This window comes from Numenius arquata, chromosome Z, assembly GCF_964106895.1.
Source record: "Numenius arquata chromosome Z, bNumArq3.hap1.1, whole genome shotgun sequence".
Taxonomy (NCBI): domain Eukaryota; kingdom Metazoa; phylum Chordata; class Aves; order Charadriiformes; family Scolopacidae; genus Numenius; species Numenius arquata.
The window spans coordinates 23,496,016-23,520,304 of NC_133616.1; the positions used below are offsets into that span (position 1 = coordinate 23,496,016).

General features: G+C 38.0%; 1 protein-coding gene across 3 annotated transcripts in view; it reads right to left on the reverse strand.

Annotated features, from left to right (window-relative positions):
• Positions 1-24,289, reverse strand: part of ADAMTS6 (ADAM metallopeptidase with thrombospondin type 1 motif 6) — a 153,059-nt gene that overhangs the window by 24,194 nt on the left and 104,576 nt on the right. For all 3 annotated transcript variants that reach the window (XM_074166099.1, XM_074166098.1, XM_074166097.1), the window contains 6 exons: positions 15,970-16,072; positions 14,684-14,817; positions 12,992-13,115; positions 11,680-11,760; positions 7,234-7,397; positions 5,472-5,610 (listed from right to left, as the gene is read on the reverse strand). In XM_074166099.1, the coding sequence (XP_074022200.1) occupies positions 5,472-5,610; positions 7,234-7,397; positions 11,680-11,760; positions 12,992-13,115; positions 14,684-14,817; positions 15,970-16,072 (745 nt within the window). The remainder of the gene's footprint in view (positions 1-5,471; positions 5,611-7,233; positions 7,398-11,679; positions 11,761-12,991; positions 13,116-14,683; positions 14,818-15,969; positions 16,073-24,289) is intronic.

Consider the following 24,289-nt stretch of genomic DNA (forward strand, 5'->3'; position numbering starts at 1 on the left):
TGGAAAAGACAGCATGTTACCATCTAATAAAGATTATAGTTTGCTCCTTGACTCCTGGCTGCTCTAGGTATACTTCTCCAAGACAAGGCCTACAAACAGCTCTAGGAACAGCTGAATACAGTGGATTGCTCTCAAAATACTATTATGAAGACACTGCGCAAATATCAGACATTTCTGCAATATACAATACTCCAAAACTATTTAAACTTTGTACTGTCAAAACGCTGCTCTAGCCTTTTCTACTTCATGACATTGAACACATATCCACAAGTTCACTACACAGAAACATCACTTTGGTGGGCTGTAATGCAGACCTCATTTTTTATTTTTTAGGTTCTTTGAATTAAAAAGCATACATCAAGTAATAACTAAGTTTTAAGAGTAACAGACTAGGTCAAATGGTATGTAATGCAGATATAGTCGGTTTAATTTAGAGAGAACTATACTTAAGTAGTGTGGACAGGACATGAGCTAGCCTGTGACACAGTCTCAGAGAATGGTCCCTGCTCAACTGGTCCCTGTTTCACAGAACAGCCACAACTAAAGAAAACAATTTAAGATTTCATAGTCAGCCTTAATTCTGTCATTTCCTTGCAAATTTGTTAAGACAGCTTTTTAAGTGTTACATAAACCTAGACAAAAAACCCATAACATTAAAATACAGACACGTTCAGAGATATAAGTGTGTTGGTTAGGACTTAGATTTGTCTACAGATTTGACAGAGAGCCTATGCTTTGCTATAAAAGTGTACCTGGCTCTGCATCAACTAGAGCTTTCCTGGGTCAAGAAATCATATGATCAAACCTTGATCAGTCCATACACCACAGGTGAGCTACACCAGCTACAATAAGAGGCAGGGAAATGTTGATGCCTTTAACTTGTTCACAGTTTGCCCCAAAGTCCCTATATAATATTTTAACCTCACAAATAAAAAATAATTTCCATACTAGCATTCCTCATACATGCTTATTGTCCTTCTTTTACTTCAGTGAAAAAATCTTTAACTGTTTAATAATTTGTTATCCTTTGAAGTAGAGCAAAACGTCTCTTCTAAAGACAGACTTCAAGTAAATGGAACTTCAATAACAGACTTCATAATGAATCCTATAGAAACAAACAAAGCCATGCAGTGGTTTCATTTCTAAGTTTTCTCAGCACTTCATATTTATGTAACAACAGCAATACAGCAGGGCATAGGCAATCCAGGAGGTTCCTGGAATATGTCAATGATAACTTCCTTCTCCAAGTGATAGAGCAGCTAACAAGAAGAGATGGTATGGTGGACCTTGTTCTCACAAACAAGGATGGGCTCCTGGGGAACGTGAAGCTCAAGGGTAGCCTTGGCTGTATTGACCATGAGATGGTGGAGTTCAAGATCCTTAGGGAAGCAAAGGAGTGTGCACAGCAGGCTCACTACCCTAGACTTCACAAGAGAAGACTTTGGCATCTTCAGGGATCTGTTTGGCAATGTACCATGCAATAAAGCCCTGGTGGAAACAGGGGCCCAAGACAGCTGGTTAATATTCAAGGATCACTTCCTTCAAGCTCAGGAGTGAGCGTCCTAACAAAGAGGACGTCAGGCAAAAACACCAGGAGGTCTGCATGGATGAACAAGGAGCTCCTGGACAATCTCTAACGAAAAAAAGGAACTCTAAAGAGAGTGGAAGCAAGGACAGATAGCCTGGGAGGAATACAGAGAAATTGTCCAAGCAGCCAGGGATCAGGTTAGGAAAGCTAAAGCCCCAAGAGATTTAAATCTGGCCAGGGACATCAAGAACAACAAGAAAATCTTCTACAAGTACATCAGTGATAAAAGGGAGACTAGGGAAAACATAGGCCATCTCCGGAAGGAAATGGGAGACCTGGTCACCCAGGACATGGAGACGGCTGAGGTACTCAATGACTTTTTTGCCTCAGTCCTCACCAGCAAATGCCCTATCGACACTGCCCAAGTGGCAGAGGGCAAAGGCAGCACTGAAAGAATAAGGAACCACCCACTGTAGGAGGAGATCACGTTCAAGACCACCTAAGGAACCTAAAGGTGCACAAGTCCATGGGACCTGATGAGGTGTATCTGTGGGTCCTGAGGAAACTGGCAGGTGAAGTTGCCAAGCCACAGTCATTGTATTTGTGAAGTTGTGGCAGTCCTGTGAAGTTACCACCAAAGAAAAAAGGGGAAACATAACCCCCATTTTTACAAAGGAAAAAAAGCAAGACCTGGGGCAACTACAGGCCAGTCACTCTCACCTCTGTGCCTGGAATGATCATGGAGCAGATCCTCCTGGAAGCTATGCTAAGGCACAAGGAAAATAAGGACGTGATAGCCAACAGGGCTTCACAAAGGGAAAATTGTGCCTGACAAGTTTGGTGGCCTTCTACAGTGGGGTTACAGCACTAGTGGACAAGGGAAGAGCAACTGAGATCATCTACCTGGACTTGTGCAATGCATTTGATACCACACAACATCATTGTCTCTAAATTGGAGAGATATGGACGTCACAGATGGACAATTTGGTGGATAAGGTATTGGCTGGATGGTCACACTTGAAGACAGCCACTGGTTCAATGTTCAACTGACGAGTGGTGTTCCTCAGGGGTCCATACTGGGACCAGTGCTGTTTAACATCTTTGTTAGTGAAATGGACAGTGGGATTGAGTGCACCCTCAGCAAATTTGCAGATGATACCAAGATGTGTGGTGTGGTTGACAGGCTTGAGGGACATGATGCCATCCAGAAGGACCTGGACAAGCTCCAGCAGTGAGCCCATGTGAAGCTCAGGTGGTTCAACAAGGCCAAGTGCAAGGTCCTGCATGTGGGTCAGGGCAATCCCATGCACAAATAGAGGCTGGGAGGAGAATGGCTTGAGAGCAGCCCTGAAGAGAAAGACTTGGGGGTGCTGGTTGATGAGAAGCTCAACACGAGCAGGCAATATGTAGTTGCAGCCCAGAAAGCCAACCATATGCTTGGCTGCATCAAAGGAGACATGGCCAGCAGGCCACAGGAGGTGATTCTATTGCTCTGCTCTGCTCCGGTGGGAGTACTGTGTCCAGCTCTGGCACCCTCAGATCAGGAAAGATCTGGACCCGTTGGAGCGAGTCTAGGGGAGGGCCACAAAGATGATCAGAGGGCTGGAGCATCTCTGCTACGAAGACAGGCTGAGAGAGAGAGTTGGGGTTGTTCAGCCTGGAGACGAGAAGGCTCCAGAGAGACCTCATAGTGGCCTTTCAGTACCTGAAGGTGGCCTACAGGAAAGATGGGGAGGGGCTCTTTATCAGGGAGTGTAGCATTAGGATGAGGGGTAATGGTTTTAAACCGAAAGAAGGTAGATTTAGATTAGATTTAGATACTCTTTACTGTGAGGGTGGTGAGACACTGGAACAGGTTGCCCAGAGAAGCTGTGGATGCCCCATTCCTGGAAGTGTTCAAGGCCAGGTTGTATGGACTTTGAGCATCCTGGTCTAGTGGGAGGTGTCCCTGCCCATGGCAGTGGGGTTGGAACTAGACGATCTTTAAGGTCCCTTCCAACCTAAACCATTCTATGTTTCTGTGATATTAACCAATTTTTCCAGTTATGGTCTCTGTGTCTACAACCCTTGAGTCCCTTTTCTTTTTCACTGATTCAGCTCATTTTTAGAATTGTGTCTTCTTTTGGCATATGGCAAAAGGTGTTTCATAAACTGGGGAGAATAGCAGGTACTCATCGAGAAAGCAGATACGGTTCTTAACATGAAATACAGCTACTATGAAATATCGATTCCCTGAGCACAGAGCTCAATGAAAATAAGTTACCACAGTATTTCCTCATACTAAGCTGAAAGAAAGGAGAGAAAAGTGCCTGCGTTAGCCACCATAAGGTACCAAAGAAAATCTTGCTCCACCCCAAAAAAATTTCAAATTAATAGATGTATGCAGTTTTCATGGATTCAGAAATCTTCCCTTAAAAATAATTAATGAAATAAAAATTATTTAATCTGGATAAGTGCCTACTCCTTCAAAGCCAATTATTTTTTCCATTATATATTGTTGAATCTGTGAAACAACAATGACTTGCATGATAGTAGATCCATGGCTAAAACCTTGTCTCTACCCAAATCAATGGGATTTTTCCCATGACTTCAAAAAGATTAATAACTCGTTGCCATCATAAAAATAGGATTTGGCATTGCTTGTAAAGTTCTGATACATGGAACTGTCTTTTGCTTTGAGCTAAGCACTTTCCCTTTTTATAATCATTCTTTTAAATGTTCCTTTTCTTACCAGACTACCCTTTACCACATTAGTAGCAAAAAAAAAAAAAAAAAGCAATAGCAATCTGTCACCCAAGAATCAAACAAATTAATAATAAAAATATTGGAGAAAGTTAGCACCTTCCTCTATTTTGTTTCAAGACTTTGCACAGAAGAGAATTTCTGCTGTTCTTTGTATCTTACGTATGGCTAAGCACTTGTATTGAAACACCCAACAGCCAACAACCAGTTACAGCCACAGCAAGTTCCAGCAGAAAGATGAGTCAAGATGGTGCTAAACATGAATACCTCTAGTAGACATTAAAAAAAAAAAAAAAAAGACAAATATTTGGTCCAAGGATTCTTTAAAAAAAAATAATGGTGTCTTCCTCTTGCCATGGGCGGTGCACAGTGCAGCAGAAAATTGATATTCTGAAGAGGATATGATATTCTGAAGAGGATTTAAAGGATTCTCCCATATCTTGTGAAACTGAGGTATGTTGGGGAGATGATGCATTCAGTCTCCAGAGAGAAAAAAGATGCTGTTCACACAGCACCTCTACTCACCAGTCCTTGCAGCAGCAATGGTGTTGGCTTTGAAGGAAGCCAACTGTCCTGCTCTCCCAGCCAGAAGTAAAGAATTGCATTGGTGGCCACTAGAGGGAGGGTTAGGAATACAGTAAATTGTGGGCAAAAGGTACCCATGATGAATCACATGGGACAACCTAGAAATCCCCAACTGCTGCCAAAGGGCAACAATTCTCAGGTACTTAACAGAGCCCTTAACAGAGGGCTGGGAAGTATAATCCAGATGTTATCATCTGCTGCAGAAGAGCTGCCAGTATGCATCCTAAATTTTGGTGGCTGGAAGATAGGAAGCATGACTAGATTTATGTGAAACATGCCTACAAATACAAAAAGACGCATCCCTTTATTTGCCTTCTGGTTTTATCAAGAAATCTCCTGTGAAAAGCAAACATACCCGCTTCAGAGAATCTCAGAAGAATAAGCACAGTGAGACACACTGTGCCAAGATACACTATATTTAACAAAAAACATCTGAAAATATTAAATGTACTTGAAAACAACAAAATCCGTTGTGATAAAATAAATGTTCCTTTACTAAATTAAGGTTTGAGGCATGTCTGAAAGAAATGTTTTCAATTAGTTACCTACATAATTATACAGTATAGTGTACCTTGCAAATCGGTTTACCCTATAGCTTGACTGCCTGGTGTCTTACCTCCAGCACAAGTTGCAGAACATTCTGACCAAGGCAGATGATTCCATGCAAAGCCAACTTCATTGTCTCCACTGCCAGTGCGAGAGATGGGAACATTGAATTTATACCTTATACCCAAATTTTGTTCCTGTAGCAGAATCTGTAGTTGAAAACAACTGGTTATACCATTAAAACAGGCAAGCAGAGGGCAACTACAGTGACATTTAATCTAGCTATATGTTATGTCCTGTGGAAGGGGAAAAAGTAATATAGGAAGCCATAATAGTTCTTTTAGGTATTCCCAAAAGAACCTGGACTAACTTTAAAAACATACAAATGAAAATTATTATTGTCTAAGGTGACCTTTGTCTTTTTTTCCCCCTTAACACAACTTGATAACTTCTGTCAGTTCTTTAGTCTTGACACAATTGTTGTAAAAAGCCAGTTTTCATAAAATCAATGTCTTGATGGAAATTAACTTGACAGATGAACAATTATGTGAGGTCAAAGTTGGTTAAGCAGTTATGAACCTAGCTCTGGCTTTGTTTGCTCTTCTAGTGACTATAATAATAGTAATAATAGGAACAGCAACAGACTGTTGCTGAGGTTATTGTTTTGCCCTAATGCAATAGCCAACTGCATTAGCTTAGTGGAATTACACCTGTAATTCCTTTAAAGAAATATCAAGACTCTTGCTGCAGCCGTATTGCTGCAAGTGATACAGACGGAAGTGCAGCAATCACTGAACTGCACTTCCACATACCACCTGTTCAACACTAGCCTTTGACTCTCTATCAACCTTTTTCTTTCTCTCACTAATAATATACATCATGTTAGATGGAGAAATCTGACACATCTCAGAGCTACTTCTCATCCCTGTCTGCCTTCTCCATTTTGATATTTTGCAGAGGCATATCTGCCTATCTTCACCGGACAAAATAGCAGAGAACTTTCAGTAATAAAGTCAGTGGCACTGACTGAATGAGAAAAGGAAGTTAATCATTGTGTAATTCATTCTGTATGGACTCTTTAGCTTATCCACACCTACAGCTGAAACCCCAGGATTCAAGTGTTTGAAAATGCTGCCTAAAATGTGAATACCCAGGCAACATCATTCTATACATGAAAATATCCCTTCTGGTTCAAGCAGTCCTTGAGCTGCAAATCTGGAAGATGACAGAACATACTGGACAAGTAACACATTGTTCTTATGCTCCTCCTCAACATGGTAGTACAACAGTAGGCTGTCTATTGCCTGGTGTCAGAGACAGGGTGTCAGGACCCTGCTCACATCTTCTGTTACGTTCTCATATTTTGTACAATCTATTCTGAGCAATGTATGTCACAGCAACATACTGTCAAATCATATTCAAATCATGATACTCTTGCTGTGGAAAGAGTATACTTCACACTCAGGCCAGTTTTAAAACCACCACAGAACTGTCAGGAGCTGTCATGCTATATCTCAACACTTACATGTATCAGCAGTATGCAGACACACAACATACGCCCCATTTACAATTTGGACTACCATTATTCTGAACCACATTTAACAGAGATGGGGCTTTTTCTGTGAGATTTCCTGGGGCTCTTCTGACTTTATTCCTGTTTCATCACAATGTTTTCCAGGCAGTTTGGTAAGGTAAGAAAGCTGTGTTAAAACACAAATGCAAAGTCCCAGCTCTTTGAAAACAACCTATTTTGATTTCATTCATAGCCTTGTCTTTTCTCAGAACACAAATACATACTTCAATTTTCAGAAATATATTAATTATAACTTTACCATGACTATGAGATTTTCTGAAGTAGGGCCTAGTGCTTCCAAAGACTCTGGTTCATCTGTTGGCCTCTTGTAATGGAAAGCTGTTCCAGCAACATCAAACTTTCTTGGCCAGTCAATAGTCCAGGCACCATTAATATAGTAGTCATCCTCTTCAGATTTTAAAGCTTAAAAAAAAATACAAGCCACCTAAAAATTGGAAGCAGCATTTATAATGGAGAAGCCATTGCAAATTAATCTACTAATCTGTTTGAAGTATGTGAGCTTCAGCTCAATATCACTATTTTTTCAAGCAATACAGAGTCTTTTATTTAGCCCTGGTCAAAATCTCGCAGCTTGCAAATGCAGTTTGACAATATTGCCTCTGCAATAATCTTCAATGTGCAGGTATATTTCGCAGATTTCAACATGCAGATGCTACATGGAATACAACAGACTGCCTCATGCAACTTGCAATAAATCTTCAACTTTAAAACCAAGCCCATGTGCAATGTATGCTGTTCTAAGTAAGATATATGTAGATCTCAAGTGTATAATCAATTATCAATCTAATCTTTAGGTTAAGAAGTTGGGGCATGGGATAAGTAGATCAGATAATGTGCAGAGGAAAAAAAGAGAAGGAACATGGAGTCTGACGTATGGTGCCAATCAGTTCTTGCTTTGTTGCCTTTATCTGCTGGGGTTTTTTTCCTTCTTAAAGCATAAATCCAAGATATTTCTACTACAAACCCAAATACTAGCTACTTAAAATCTGACAAGAACTTTATTATTCCTAATTTACAGCCTTAAATCATAAAAGTACAGTAGATAAAACAGGAATTTCTTAAATAACCAACCAATTAGACTGGGCAAGAACGTATTACTCAGGGATTTATGTTTGATATTTTATCACTAATATTAGATTAAGTTTCTAAGTATGAAACAGACTTTGTATCTTAAGGTGAATACTCTCCTAATTAGATATTGACTTCTTGACTTATAAGGTGAATATTATATTAATTAGATATTGACTTCTTGATGGAATATGAAGATTACCAAGTTATTCAGCATTCATATTTACTTTAAAAGAAACATGTTCTTAAAGGCAAAATGATGGTTGGAAATACATGATCAAACAGCCATGTCACTTTTTGTTGATAACTGACTTTACTAGATAGGGAAAAAACTCATGTCACAATCATAAGGAATAAGACAATTTACAATCAAGTTTTAATTTCAACTACATCTGTGTGGACAGATGGTTTACATTAAACAGTTACAGAAAATGTCTCAATGATGCTCAAATTTTCTAAAACAGATCAGAGAGCATTCATATGAGCAGGAGATAGTTGGAGAGGCAGTAATGTTCTGCTGGTGACAGCCATGTTCAGCAGGGATTAGTAAGCATTTCCATCAGCACCATAAAGTCTGAAATGGAATGTCTTTTCATAGCATAAATCTTATTCCATTGACTTCCCTGGATTTACTTTGGAAACACTCATCTCGTGCTTTGAGTGTAGAAACTAGCTCTGACACATTCACTTATCTGGAATTCTCAAAGTAATTCAGATTCCTTATTGTCTATATAGGTTTTGTAGTATAAGAAGGAGATGGTAAAAAAAGTGAGTATAGGAGAACAAGACAAATTGCAAGCAGTACCATACTAAAAGAAAGGAACAGTACTTCACTATTTATCTATTTCACAGGGGTATATGCAAAAACTATGTTACAGCTGAACATCAGTATTTTTTTTCTTTGGTGGTCCTGTTTCCACGTAGCCAAAATTTCTATCCATCCTGTTTTGCATAGGTGAAGGCCACATAGTTGTGAATAGCATTCCAATAATATAATTACATGACAATGATGACACAGTGGCATAATGCTATGAGCATATGAGACAGAGGGAACAAGTTAATGTCCTAATCAAATCATTTATGAGAACCTGAGAATGCAGGAAGCCCACAAAAAAATTAGCACACGACACCCTGTTGCATAAAGGAAATATAAGGGAAGGTGCCCCCTGGATCAAGCCGTTTAAAGGAAGATAACAGCATTACTAAACATGCATTATTTCAGCAGCTCTGAAAACAGGCAGTTTTGTTGCTGCTGGGTTACTTGTTTGTCAGATCAGTTTAAAATACTGAATTATTTATGCAGCTGCAGAAATATGCTTTTGCCGTCACAACACACGAGCGATATTGGTGCAGAAATTATCATCCAGACGGGAGGAGGGAGGGAGAGCAGGTCCTGATTGAGCTAACTGAATGGCCAAATGTCTAACTGCAACCTAAATTTGAGGTCATGTCTTGCAAGGGAACTGGATCTTAGTTTAAGGGACCATGGGATGTTTCTTTCAAGTTAGTCTGAAAGCCTGCTAATGGAAATGAATAAAGAAGGACCTTTGAAGCCAGTGTGACAGCCACAGAGAAAGAGGGTTTTATTTTTAGCTTTTTTTGTATACTTCCAAATGTATAAATTGATTTCTTAGACTGTGGTCACATATTTGGCAGCAGTGCACATGAAACAAACTACAGTAATATGTGTAAATGGTTATTTTCAGCTGAATCAGTTCTCTAATCTGGTTCATGGTATGGCCACACAAACAGCAGTCCTGGAACAGAGGGAATTCCATAAAGACAGAGAAGGAGCTGTGAAGCTGACACTGCTACCAATGAAATATCCATAAAATAATACCCTTGAGGTATGTATTTTAACATATTAAATGCATTTTTAACCACCATTGTGATTGTATGGCTCTTTTAAGGGCGCAAAAAAATTAGAAGCCGTCATTTCCCCAGAAATTGGTGATCCTAAAATAGTGATCTAGTTCACACTCACAGAACAAAATGTCCCATCACAAAATGAAATGGTACTGTAATTCAGTAAGATTATTTTTCATTAGGATATAATAATAATAACCTTTGAAAGTTGAAAACACAAGAAACTAGTGAAGGAGAGGAATCCCCCATTTGTGTAGTCAGGGCTTCTGTGCCATGAAGCAAGGTAGTGAGGAGAGAGCCTGAAACTCAGGAAACCTCTTGAAATTGTGACAAGCACATAAAAAAAGTGTTTATGTACCACTTCACATTTTCAGATCTGTGGCCAGATTAAATACCAATGAAGTTGTCTGTATTTTTTACTTAAGCCAAAAAATTTACATTTTTCATTCATTTTATACAGATGGCGCCAATCTAAATGCTCTTCCAGATTACTTTCCTCTGCTGATAAAATAGATGAATAACGAAGTCAGTTGTGATAGCTAAGAGTTATCTTCTTTATCCTGGTTTTCAGCTGTCCATGGAATAGTTCTTAGCAGAAAATGACTATGATAGGATGCATTGTATGCCTCTCTCCCACCACCTGTTTCAAATGTCAGTATATGATATATGAACAACCTTACCCACAGCCTATTTTGACATGGGGGAGGGGCCAAGGGGAGCGTGATGCTGAAGAATAATAAGCACTCTACTGCTGGAGTAGTGGCATTATTATTCCTGCAGAATCCAGGGAGACTGAATCTGCTGAATTACAGAAGGGTGGGGACAGGCAGAAAGAAAAGTAGGCATCCAACAATAAAAGGTACCATTATCATCAATATAATCAATTTAGGAATTGATGTATCTAGGAGGATAATTGCTCTTATAACTCATAGGCATCATAATCCTTTTCAATGTGTTAGCATTATATATATCAACTACATGGAGTATGGACTGAAAAAAGTAGCCTCGTCAGCTGCAGTTCATCCTAAACAAGTAATAGCTTTTGGTTATGTTAGTCTGTTAAAATTGCTGTACAACTAATCAGGTCTCTAATCTACTTTTGACTAAGAAATGGGTGTTCTTGCACTACTGTGAACTGACTGCTATGCAAATCAGGGTACAGAGACTTTCAGAAATGCACGTTGTCTTGAGTTCAATGAAGCCAGATTTGTACATGTCAGTATTAAAAACAAAACAAAACAAAACAAAAAACCAGAAAGAAAATTTAACCCAGTCTTTAAATAAAGGAATAATAATCTGAGAATTTGAATTTAATTTTGTGCTTTACAAGAGGCTTCTGAATGATCTCAATCAAGCACCTGGTTTTTCTGAATTTCATTTTCCTTATCTATAAAACAAGAATGGCATCTAATCCCTACAACAGAGCAACACAGAAACACTGTGGAATTAATACATTAAATTGCCTTAAGATAAGGAGATAGTATTGCTAGCATTTAACTATGGCTGTTAATGAATAATTATTCCAAGAATAAAATCGTGTTTAAAACAGTATAATCCCCCAAGATCAAAGACTTTCCAGACGGAAGACACTATCTCAGAGTGGGACAGTAGATCACTTACTATTAACAGCTAACAATTCCCTCTGCTGCTTCTACTATCTGTATGGTTTGAGCAAACCAGAAAATGTACCTTAAAATCACAACATAAACTTTGGCTTAATAACAGTCTGCTATTTAAACCATGCTCTTACCAATGTAGTTCTTTGACATTGCCACTTCTCTTATTTCAATGTGCACAGAACCTCTCGGAATTTGAATCACTTCCATATAGCCTATAAAACAAAGGTAAATTTTATTTGTTGTAAATAAATCCATAAATCGATATTATTCATAAGACTAACCATTAATAAATTATTTACTACAAATAAATCAGTATGAGATACATTTTCTTTCATGTGATATAAAGGAAAACTCTACAATTCATACAAAAATTTTAAAGTGATAGCAGGAACTTACCATGTATCCAGGAATTCCTTTGTTTAACTGCTAATAAAGTCTTTTCAACAGTGTATCAAAAGTAATTAAAGTACAAAATGACCTTAGGATCATAGGATAATTCAGGTTGGAGAGATGTCAGACAGTCATTTAGTCCAACTTCCTGCAATAAGCAGGGTCAGCTAGGAGATCAGACCAAGTTACTCAGCACTTTATTGGGCTGGGTCACAAAACCCCCCAAAGATGGAACTTATACAACCTTTCTGGGCAATCTGACCCACTGCTGGAGTGCCCTCCTGGGGAAAAAGTTTTTCCTTTCATTCAGTCAGCACCTGTCTTGTTTCAATTTATAGCCATTGTCTCTTCTCCCACCATGTACCCACCACTGTGAAAAGCCTGGCTCTGTCTTCTCCATAACATCCTTGTAGATATTGGAAGGCTGATACTAGGTCCCCACAAACCTCCTCTTCTCCAGGCTAAATAAGCCCAGTTCTCTCAGCTTCTTCTCACAGAGGGGCAAGCAGTCCAAGCCCAAACAATCTTAGTGGACCCTCATTGAACTGAACTTACTCGAGTGCATCCATCCATTTCATCTATTTGGAAGCCCAAACTGATAACAACCCTAAGATCTCAACACTAGTATTGCCTTCTTTGAGCTATGCTTTGAACTAATCACCCATGTACATTTCCTGAGTTCTTAATAAGATTAACTTTAGGACATTTCTGGATTCTTTCTGTTCTAAAATTTCATGTGTGACTAAACATGAGATTCTACCATAAACATTAAAATTGTACACATTACTCTTACTACATCACCATAACTAAATAATAATTAAAAAACCCCACTCACTTATTTTTAAGTGCATTAAAGGCCATGAGAATTAAGTATTCAGTAATGAAGCACTTTTCTGTATTTGACATAAATCCAAACTAATACAGAAAAAGGAAACAATGAGACAAAAGGGTCAAAGTGAATCACCAGCTGAAAGCCATGCTGAAAATCAATGCAGCATTGTTATTCGCTAAAGACTTATTATTGTGCAATAGAATGGACATATATGTGCCTACCTCCTCTGGGCAATGAATCATTGAAGAAACCTTCAATGGCTTCACATGTACTGCCATCTCCTCCACAGACACGGCATCTATCTTCCTTAGCATCAGACCCCAAAATATTATCACAACCTACATGCTGAGAACAAATAAGAATAAGTATTTTAACAGGACGATGTTCCTGCACCACTGTCCTCATAGGGCTTTTTTAAGTGTTTCCCTGAGGTTTGAGATATCCAGTTCTTCTTTTTATCTACCCTGGTTTTGATCTTCTTTTTATCTGCTCTGTGTTCGACCTATATTGTTTTGTTAAGGTAAACATTTTCTGTGTATTCCTTAAACATATATGCTGCATAAATACTATTATTGTTTCCAATGGCATTTACAGCTTCATAGACCACATCCTCAAGGCAAAATTTGCAATTATTTGCATAAGTTTGAATGTAAAGTGTAAATTACTTCACTGTAAGAATGAATGCAGCATGAAACTTGGTGAAAGGCTGGATTACGTGCTGTATAAACCAGAATCCAAAAGCCTTTTGGAAAAAAGAAGTGTCTATAACGGATTGTAAAAAGTAAATTACATTTCTGATTATCTACTTGAGAAATATATGTACAGTACATACAGTGTAACTTCCTATGATTTATTGATTCAACCCTACTACAAAGCTAATAAAAATAGAGACAATTGGATCCTTAAAAAAATAGAGAGTGAACAAGTAGGATGTAAATGGAATTACCACTGCAGCTTGCCAATGTTTTTCAGAATTTATACAAAAAAGCTACCTAACTTTATATGCTGTCTAGCAATATTATCTACCATCTTGTACACAGGTAATACATAAGAGAAGTTAAAATACTTTAAGTAATTGACAAAATAGTATTCTAACAATTTACATTTCGACTTTCTGATTCATCAAGAAGACAGATGCCCAACTTTATTACATAGCTCATTTTCAACTTAAGACTTAGTTTGATTATCAGTTTTTAAAGATTTCTCAAAACTACTAAAATCTTATGCATAAAATACAACAGAATTCCACAGGTTGTGCTTTTTGCCGGGGGTTAGTTTACTAATACTTGGCAAATGCTTTTGAACTTATCACGTTGTTCAATAAACACACATCTTTACCCCTCTGTTTAGTAAAGAACTTAAACATTGGGTTAAGCTTTAGTTATGTTAGTGGTTTCAGTGAAATCAAATAATTTTTAGAGTGACTAGCACTGTTCAGACATCTAGACTCAAGTATATAATTAAATGCTTTGCTAAACCAAAGAAGCAGTGGAATTGTTTGGAACAGGATGAACTAGTTAGCGAGAAAGATATTAACATGTTCACATTTACTGTTTTTCAGCCAGAGTGGCACTCTAATGGGAATAACGGAACAGGCTTTGGAACAGTGCAAGGAATCTGTTTATCTCCTGTTGCCCTTTCCATTGATTCTTAACAGAAACCAGGAAGCAAGAAAAAAGAAGACAAAATGAAGGATTCTATAAAGGTCTGTGAGAAGCTACTGAAATTCAAATGATATTTCTAATTTATGCAATACCTTTTTTATCTTTTTGTCTCAATCTTACTCCTTCATTAACAACTGGACCCGTCAACACTCGCATTTCATATAAGCAACAAACAAGTACTGTAATTAAAGGTAGGAGATACCAGACAAAACAAAGCTATCTGTAAGTAGTTCATAAAACATTTGTAACCTTGCATTCCCCATTGATACAGATATCCAGTGAATCAGCATTGCACTGAGTCCCATCTATTACTGCAGGAGCACGTTCAGTGTAAAAATTATAACCTTCAGCCAAGCAGTTTAATGCACATGGTTTAACCCCACCTGGAAAACAAAAACGAATGAAAAAAAACCAACAAAACAACAGAAATCTTGAAAAATTAACAATTAGTTAAAAACAGATACGCATAAAGAGATCTGAAAGTTACAATCTTATCTCATACCTGACACATATAATGTATACACTTAATTTAACTTCCCTTTATTGATTTCTCTACTTGACTCTTCTTTCTTGCAAAAAAGATTATTTCACAAAGTAAGATATGGCAAGGTTGGCTGGCTCCATAATGACTCCATTAGGTTAATACAACCCTAATGATTATTGAACAATTTAAAACAATAAGGATACCACTTCACCATTTGAAAAACAAGAATAACGAAAGATTGTAGTGCTAGAAGTATATCAGGGTGAATTTCAAAACCAAGGTCAGACTATTTCAATTAGGAATGTAGTCCTATTGGATCACACTATAGCTCAAACTATGTGATCATAATGATCCTTTTTAGGCTTTTAATCTAAAAAACTAAAAGTAAAGCCATTCAAGTCAATAAAATACAAAAACACAAGGGGGAACATGGACTTATTCACTCAGGGCTCAGAACCGGAAAAAACAAAATAATAAAAGGGAAACCTACAAACTTTGAACAATGATAGAAACATAACTAAACTTGATTAAACTGTCTCAAAGAGAAAAAGAAATTACAACCTTCTTCCCTCCTGCAAAATATCCCTTTATCACAGAGTGGCATTATTTATAATGCAATTATTTAAGTAGTATTTAGAGACACTTATAAATGCTTTTGCTTCTTTCTCCTTTTCCTAATATTCTGACCTTAAGAAAGGAACACCTCTTCTGAGATTTTTTTTATCCTGAACTCATCCCTGTAGCATGAAAAGCATTTACAGATCACCTGTGGAATCTCTAATTCTATTGCTACTGCTGGTGGAGAAGGGCTCCATATTTTTACAGTGGAGTCCCTACAACAGTGCTCACTCCCCTTCACAGTAAACCAAATCTCTACCAGAACAGAGATGGATCTTCTGCAACATTTTCAAGAATTCACAAAAGCTTAGCAAACTTATCTTATTATATTTTAATAAAAAACATTCCATTTACAAACATTACTCTCTCTATATCATTTATGTAATTTTGACGACGTCACCTATGATAACATTTTTGCAAAGCCAACAATTACCTCCAGTGTAGGGTTTCCAGTTATAATATTTTCCCCGGAAAGGCATATTGTCAAAATCCGCACATTGCTTTTCTCGAAAATCACGGGCCCCTGAAGGACATGGCTAAAATAATAAAGAGGAAAAAAAAAAAAAAAGGTTAATTTATTCCAAATATCAACATAAAAGAAAATTATTATAGGCTTATATGGCAAGAGACTAGGAGGTGGTTTCCTACTTTATCTTGTGGCTCTGATTCTGAAACTTTCTTTATTGCTTTACAGTTGAAGTGTCTATTTTGTGATCTTAGGCTGGCATGAAGTGAACTAATTTAAACAAAAGTGTTACCTAACAGTTTCCATAAATCAGAATCACATCAAACTACGCTTCATAATCAATCCATCAGCTACCTCCTTATGAACACAAATTGAAACAGCTGAAAAAATTAAAACAAACCCATTTTGGTAAGTGCTGTAGGCTCAGTTATACTGCACCAAGCAGCTGTACTTAATAACATGTTATTAAGACATCTTCTAGAGAGCTATATCATCTCTGCTTACTTGTAGCCTTGATAAACGCATTGTGCTAAGGCTGAGCATGAGAACAGATACCATGTTTGGCTCTGATTTTTACCATTCACCAAGTGTGAAGAAATAAACTGTTTTCATTTAAATTGTCATTACTTTGCACTACCCATTACAAAACTGTAAAGTATCTTTTCTACTGGAATAAGGGTAGATATAGGTGAAATTAATTTCAGAAATTATAGGAGAAACAGAATTCTTTGCTGTTTCTCACATTTTTCATCAGAGGGTTCAAAATGATAATGACAACTAATCTTGAACACACCAAGAATTTAGACAGTACACTAAACATTGTTATCGATGTTTAAGTACCTGCTGAAACTGCAAGCTTCACCAGACAAAGTATTTGAAATAGAGATTAAAATCATTTTTAGACTGAAAGAGAAAAGAATTTGTTTGACAGAAATCAGACGTGTTAATAAATATTACTATATTGCAAGCAAAAAAAGAGTCCATTTTATGGCAGTTTTACTTGTCTTCCTATGTATTCTATACGTAACAGTGCCAGTTAGCACTGTTCAGGAATCTGAAATGCATTCAAGTGAAAAAGTCTCTATAAACACGGATTATAAAAATTTGCACAACGCAAATATTAACAGAATAATTATGATTCTCAGTACACATCAATCAAGTTCTTATAACAGCCAGCCCATTTCAATATGATCCAGAAACTGGGAAATTTTTCTCCAATTTTGAAGCTGTTGTGATATAAATTAAAATAGTGGACATTAGACAGTATTTAAATTTTAAACTAACTCTATAAATCACTCTGTTATCTCCTTCTAATTAAAAATACATTTTTGAGTATAATACATTTACTGGTGGAAAAAACAAAGCAGTGTAACTACTTTAATTCAATAATCCTTTAGGTGATAACAGTGACAATAAAAAGTAATTACGTAAATAAAATAATAAGAATTTTTTAAAGATTTTTTAATAGTAACACAAATTAAATTTACCTCTTTGCATCATATTCTCTAAGCAGCAGAAGGGTCAGACTTGACTAACCTCAAGCTTCAATCTGAATCTGATACTGGTCACTACACCCTACTCTTCAGTCCCAATTGATTGGGTGCTAATTTACATGTGTGGTGTTTTACCTGCACTAAGTTCCCCTCACAAGTTATTTAAATCATCAGCCCTAATTAAATCCTTTTTCTAAATAGTTATACTAGGACAAAACAATAAAATATGAACATTAGTAAAGATGGATCAAGACTTCCATATTTATACTCTAAAAAAATATCTCACAATCTGATCTTTGAGATGTAGTCTTACTTCTCCTGTTTGATGGTGATCTTGGATGTATTTTAAGGCAACAATATCACTTCATAAATTATCTAGATAATGGGGAAAAGTATAGTCTCAACAAATTTGCTGTTAACACAAAACAAGGAGAAGTGGTCGATATGCCAGGGTGTTGTGTTGCCATCCAGAGGGTCCTTGACAGGCTGGAAAAATGGGCCCACAGGAACCTCATGAAGTTCAACAAGAAATGCAAAGTCCTGCACCTGGGGCTGAACAACCCCATGGCCCAATACATGCTTGGACAACCAGCTGGAAAGGACCTTTGCAGAAAATCCAAGTTGAACATCAGCCAGCAATGTGCTTTTGTGGCAAAGAAGGCTAATCATATCCTGGGCTGCAAAAGGACTGTCAACAGCAAGGCTAGGGAGGTGATCCTTCCCCTCTACTTGGCACTGGTGAGGTCACATCCACAGTATTGTGTTCACTTTTGGGCTCCTCAGTACAAGAGAGACATGGCCATAACGGAAAAGAGTCCAATAAAGGGCCATGACAGGCCTGGAGCATCTTTCACATGAGGAAAGGCTGAGAGAGTTGGAACTGTTCAGCCTGAAGAAGAGAAGGGCCAGGGGAGGATCTCATCAATATGCACAAATATTTGAAGGGAGGGTATTGAGCCAGGCTCTTTCTAGTGGTTCCCATGATGGAACCAGAGGCATGGGCACAAATGGAAACACAGGTTTCTCCTGAACATCACAAAACATTTTTTTTACTGTGAGTGTGACTGAACACTTACACAGGTTGCCCGAAGAGATGGTGGAATCTCCCTCTTGGAAATATACAAAAAGTCTCTGGACATGGTCCTGGGCAACCCGTTTGAGGTTTGAGCAAGAAAGGCTGTACAAGGCAACATCCAGAGGTCCACTTGTAAGCAAAGCAAAGCCTTTCTTTTACCCTATTAAATATCTATTCAGTTTTTGCCACAATTTAAACTGCTAAAATCACTGTTTATATCCTCTTTTCTTTTTGCACACAACTCTGGCAGTCTGACAGAAAACCAGCTACACACAAGTATGCATAGTCTGCTATCTCACTACTGACAAGGCTGGTAATACCTCGGAGCAGCTAAAGGAACTGTGGGAGCAAAGCCCCACATAAACGGTTCCTGCTTTCCTGATATTTTATCTGGTTTTGGTAGTCCTGCAGATTAAATCCTGGTTATTCTTATACTGCAAGTTACTGATAAATTAATTTCACAAACTAAGATACCGATGATATCAAAGTTTTTACATAACCCTGTGGTTTTGGCTGTAAAAATGCAGATCCATCAATCCACAGGCAGATTTGGTGACCTTTACAATAGATTAAGTTTCCATTTCAGTGGCTAAGTCCTCTCAGTGAATACTGAAAAGAGCTGGGTCTCATCTCAGGAAGTTGCTCTTTGTCCAAATCATTAGTTTGAATCCAACTTTCAGGTGGATTCAGTAAAATTTTCAGGCAGTCCTTCTGAAGACTGCAGTTGCCAAATCATAGCCTGGAACCAGCTACATTCTGTAATCTGAAGCATAAAACGCAACTTGTAAATTTGTTGTTGTTGCGTAATTTTCCTATCTTTTTTAATATCTCACTAATACCTGAGAGGAAGTAAAACTAAAGGCTATGACCTCAAGAAATACATTCAAAATCATCCTCGACAAACTTGATCACCTTCTATGACAAAGTAAACTGCTCAGTTGATGAGGGGCAAGTGGTGGACATTGTCTACTTGGATTTCTCCAAGGCTTTTGACCCAGTTTCCCACAGCCTCCTCCTAGAGAAACTGATGTGTTACAGCCTAAACAAGTGGTCTGCGCAGTCGGTCAGGAACTGACTGACAGGCAGCACCCAGGGGGTGGTGGTAAACGGCTCCTTTTCAAACTGGCAACCTGTCACAAGTGGGGTTCCCCAGGGATCAGTATTGGTCCCAAAGCTGTTTAATATCGTCATAAGTGATTCAGATGATGAGATCAAGTGCACCCTGATGAAGTTTGCTGATGATACCAACTGAATGGGGAAGTGGACTCCTTGGAAGGGAGAGCCACCCTGCAGGAAGACCTGGATAAGCTGCAAGAGCGAGCAAAAAACAACCTGATGAAATTCAACAAGGACAAGTGTAAGGTCTTGCACCTGGGAAAACATGATCCAGGAGTGCAGCACGGGCTGCAATCTACCCAGCTGGGGAGCAGCTCTGTGGAAAGGGATCTGGGGGTTCTGGTGGACAACAAACTCAATAGGAGTGAACAGTGTGCTGCTGCGGCAAAGAAAGCCAATAGGATGCTGGGTTGCATCAACAAGGGTATCACCAGCAGAGATAAAGAAGTCATTATCCCACTCTTCTCAGCGCTTCTCAGGCCACACCTGCAATACTGTGTTCAGTTTTGGTCCCTGCTATGCAAAAAAGATGTGGACAGGCTGGAGAGGGTCCAGAGAAGGGCCACAGAGATGATCAAAGGACTGGGAAGCCTGCCATATGAGGAAAGGCTGAGAGTACTGGCTTTGTTCAGCCTTGGGAAAAGGCGGCTTAGGAGAGACCTTATCACCAGGTTCCATTATTTAAAGGGTGGCTACAAAGAAGATGGAGACTCCCTTTTTACAAGGAGTCACATGGAAAAGACGAGTGGTAACAGGTACAAGTTACTCCTGGGGAGATTCCGATGGGACACAAGAGGAAAATTTTTCACAAGAACAACCAGCCCTTGGAATAATCTCCCCAGGGAAGTGGTGGATTCCTCAACATTGGACACTTTAAGATTTGGCTGCACAGGGTACTGAGCCATACTGTTTGGACTGTTCTTTTGCCAAGAATGGCTGGACCAGATCATCCTTGAGGTCCCTTCCAACTTGGTACTCCATGATTCTATGATTCTATGAAAATCATAGGTATAGAAATACGCATTTACAAAATGTCAGCTCTTTTGCACTGTCTGTGTACATACTCTTCCCAAAGTAAAAGTGCAACAACTGCTTCTTTTTATTGGGTAAGAAAATTTACTTTTATGCAGTTACAGTACATGGATAACTGTTTTCAAGCAATGTGTGTGTTCGAACATGTTTCTCTTTTAGGAGACTGAAAATCATGAGAAATGATAAGAACTTAAAATCAGGTCAGAAGAATATGATGAAATAATTAAAATTTTAAGTTTAAAAAAGCATTGACTTTAATAAGAATATAAGAAAACTTAAGACAAAAGCAAAAATGCATAATCTAAAGAGTGTTAGCCAAACATTGAACAAACATTGACATGACACCAAACATCTTATCTCAATGAAATCCATTATCTTGGAGCTTAAAGTCAGGCAGATTTCAGTAATTGAACTGATTGTGTTACTTGTTAACAAAGGCTACACTACTCCTCACAGAAGATGAGAAACACAGCCAGAAGGGTCACAGTTGAAACACTGGTACTGTTCCAAGACATATCTCTTCACATGAATGCATTTTAGAAAAAATAGGCTTGTAAATATTAAAATTATGAAAGTAATGAACAGTATCTGTGAATATATGTATAATGGAAGGAAACAACAAAAAGCATTTACCTATATTCTATTAAGTGAAAAGACTGAAGAACAAAAATCTTTTAAAGGTATGTATATACACATACTTTTATATAGATAAACCATTCACAGAACTTGTAAGCAAAACATGTTTCTTATCGTATATAAAAAATTAGGAGGCTTTTACAGTTTTAGATGTATATCAAATTAAACTTCACATCCTATACTTAGTTACTTTAACTGAGAAATTATGTGGCTTGCAATTCTATTAGCATTTTGTATTTGTTTTAAATTAAAAATACTTTGGTTGGAAAAACACATATATTTTTGTTAGAGATAGTGTGGTTGGGGGTAGAAAATAAGTTTCTGATGAGTGTATTCCTTCTATCACCCTTTTGTTTCCACAACTCATTAGCTAATGTTCTTTTCTGCTGATCTAAATGTTTCCATTAGCAGATGCCTTTTGAATTAAGAAGTCATATATGGCTTTAGAAGTGTTTGATGAGAAATAAGCCTAGTAGGAGTGTCTGCACTGTTTCCAAAGAATTAAAATGGTCAAAAGAAAGGGCAACAGAACTAACTCATCTCTGACAGAAAAATGAAGTCAAAATGTGGTTTTTTTGGTTTATGAATAGCAGGAGCTTTAGGGAGTGCACATTTACAATTACAAAACAGCAATGAATGTTGACACTGCAAAATAAACTTCAACAGAAAAGATGTACAAAAACCCCCATTTTTCATAAAAACAATGAGAGATTTGCATGCTGTTAGCACTTACATTAATCAAACACACCATTCCATTAAAAATGTCAAGCACTAAGGACTATCATAAATCTTGGAACAAAATCTACTAGTCTCAGCAATTCTTAGTTATGTAGAACAGTAAATATTACTATAAAAGAAATAGACTACTATCGTCAAAACCATTAAGGCTGTAAGTTTAAATTTCTCTAAGTACCAATATGTTTATGCACTGGAAAACCATTCCCCAAAAATATGCTAAAAAAATTATTCACAGACAAACCGTAAGAATAGCATTTCCAAATTATCAGGCCCGAGTCTGTAATTGTTCAAGATTTGTTTTTAAGACCTAGACAATGAAATGTAAAGCTTCCTTTCCAATACCTTGTTTAAATTATTGACTGAAATCTGAGTACAGGTAGGGAACAAACATTTTGGAAGAGAGGACTATAACTTCTAAAAGATTTTGACAAATTGGAGCAGTAGTTTGCAATAAAGCAATGTATGCAAATTACTACAGTTGAATTGGAACAATCAACAGTGCAAGCACAAGCTGAGGAATGACTCTCTAAACTGCAGCTCCTAAGAAAGGGATCTGGGCATTACGGATCAACACAGACTAAATAAATATTGTCACTCCTGTAAGAAAAATGAACACAATACTGAAATGAATAAGCAGAATCCCATTGTTAAGATGACAGACTAAGTTCAAAGTTAAACTTATCTCTGACAGGCCCAGCTAGAATCCTGTGCAAAGGTTTGGGTATCACGCTTCAAGAAGGTGTGCACTACTCAGATCCCAAAGACTATTAACACAGGGACTGTCTAGTGTAAAGAAGACTAAGAAGAGATGTGATAGTTGTCTGCAAAACACAGGAAAGACTCCCATAGAGCTGTCTTCTTACTGGGGAAAGAGAAAGTCAGGGTCTTAAAGCATGGGAAAGGATCCCATCTTAAAGGATTGGAAAACATACACTGTATTTTACGAAAATTGTCCTGACTGTAAGAATCCTAATGATACCTCCCAGACTGGAGCTATTTCAAAAGAGGTCAGCTGCCTAACCAACACTTAAGAATGGTTTAGGGACAGCTGATTTTTCCTTGAGCTAGGGAATAGCCTGAATGGCCTCCTCAGATACCTTCTAGATGTTCCTTCTGTTACCCTGTAAGCTTCCTCTCAGTAATAAACAAATAAAGAGAGAATAGGAGAAGCAAAACCAAGCAAGAATAAAACTTTCTGACAATAAGAAATAAAATGTGATAAGAATAAAACAAATCCTACCAACATTCTAATGGTATCATTAGGTAGCTACGGTACATTTGTTAATAATAAAAAAGCATTAAAAAATTGTTGTATATTTGTGAGGGAGCAGGTTTACATATTATTAAATATTCAAAAATTGAATTTGGCCAGGGACATCAAGGATAACAAGAAAAATTTCTATAGATATGTTGGGGATAAAGGCAAGACTAGGAGAGATGTGGGCCCTCTCCAGAAGGAAACAGGAGACCTGGTCACCCAGGATATGGAAAAGGCTGAGTTACTGAACGACTTTTCCGCCTCGGTCTTCACTGGCAAGGGCTCTAACCACACCGCCAAAGTCGAAGAAGGCAAAAACAGGGGCTATGAGAATGAAGAAACACCCACTGTAGGAGAAGATCAGGTTCAGGACCATCTAAGGAACCTGAAGGTGCATACGTCCATGGGACCTGATAAAGTCCATCCATGGGTCCTGAGAGAGCTGGCAGATGAAGTTCCTAAGCCACTTTCCATTGTATTTGAGAAGTCACGGCAGCCTGGTGAAGTTTCCGCTGACTGCAAAAGGGGAAATATAACCCCTATCTTCAAAAAGGGAAAAAAGGAAGACCCAGGGAACTACAGGCCAGTCAGTCTCATCTCTGTGTTCGGCAAGATCATGGAGTAGATCCTGCTGGAATCTCTGCTAAGGCACATGGAAAATAAGGAGATGACTGGTGACAGCCAACATGGCTTTCACCAAGGGCAAGTCATGTCTGACAAATTTGGTGGCCTTTTACAATATTGCCACAGCATTGGTAGACAAGGTCCGAGTAATAGACGTCATCTGCCTGGACTTATGCAAAGCGTTTGACACTGTCCCACATGACATCCTGGTCTCAAATTGGAAAGTCATGGATCTGACAGATGGACCACTCAGTGCGTAAGGAACTGGTTGGATGGCCAAACTCAAAGGGTTGTGGTCAACAGCTCAATGTCCAA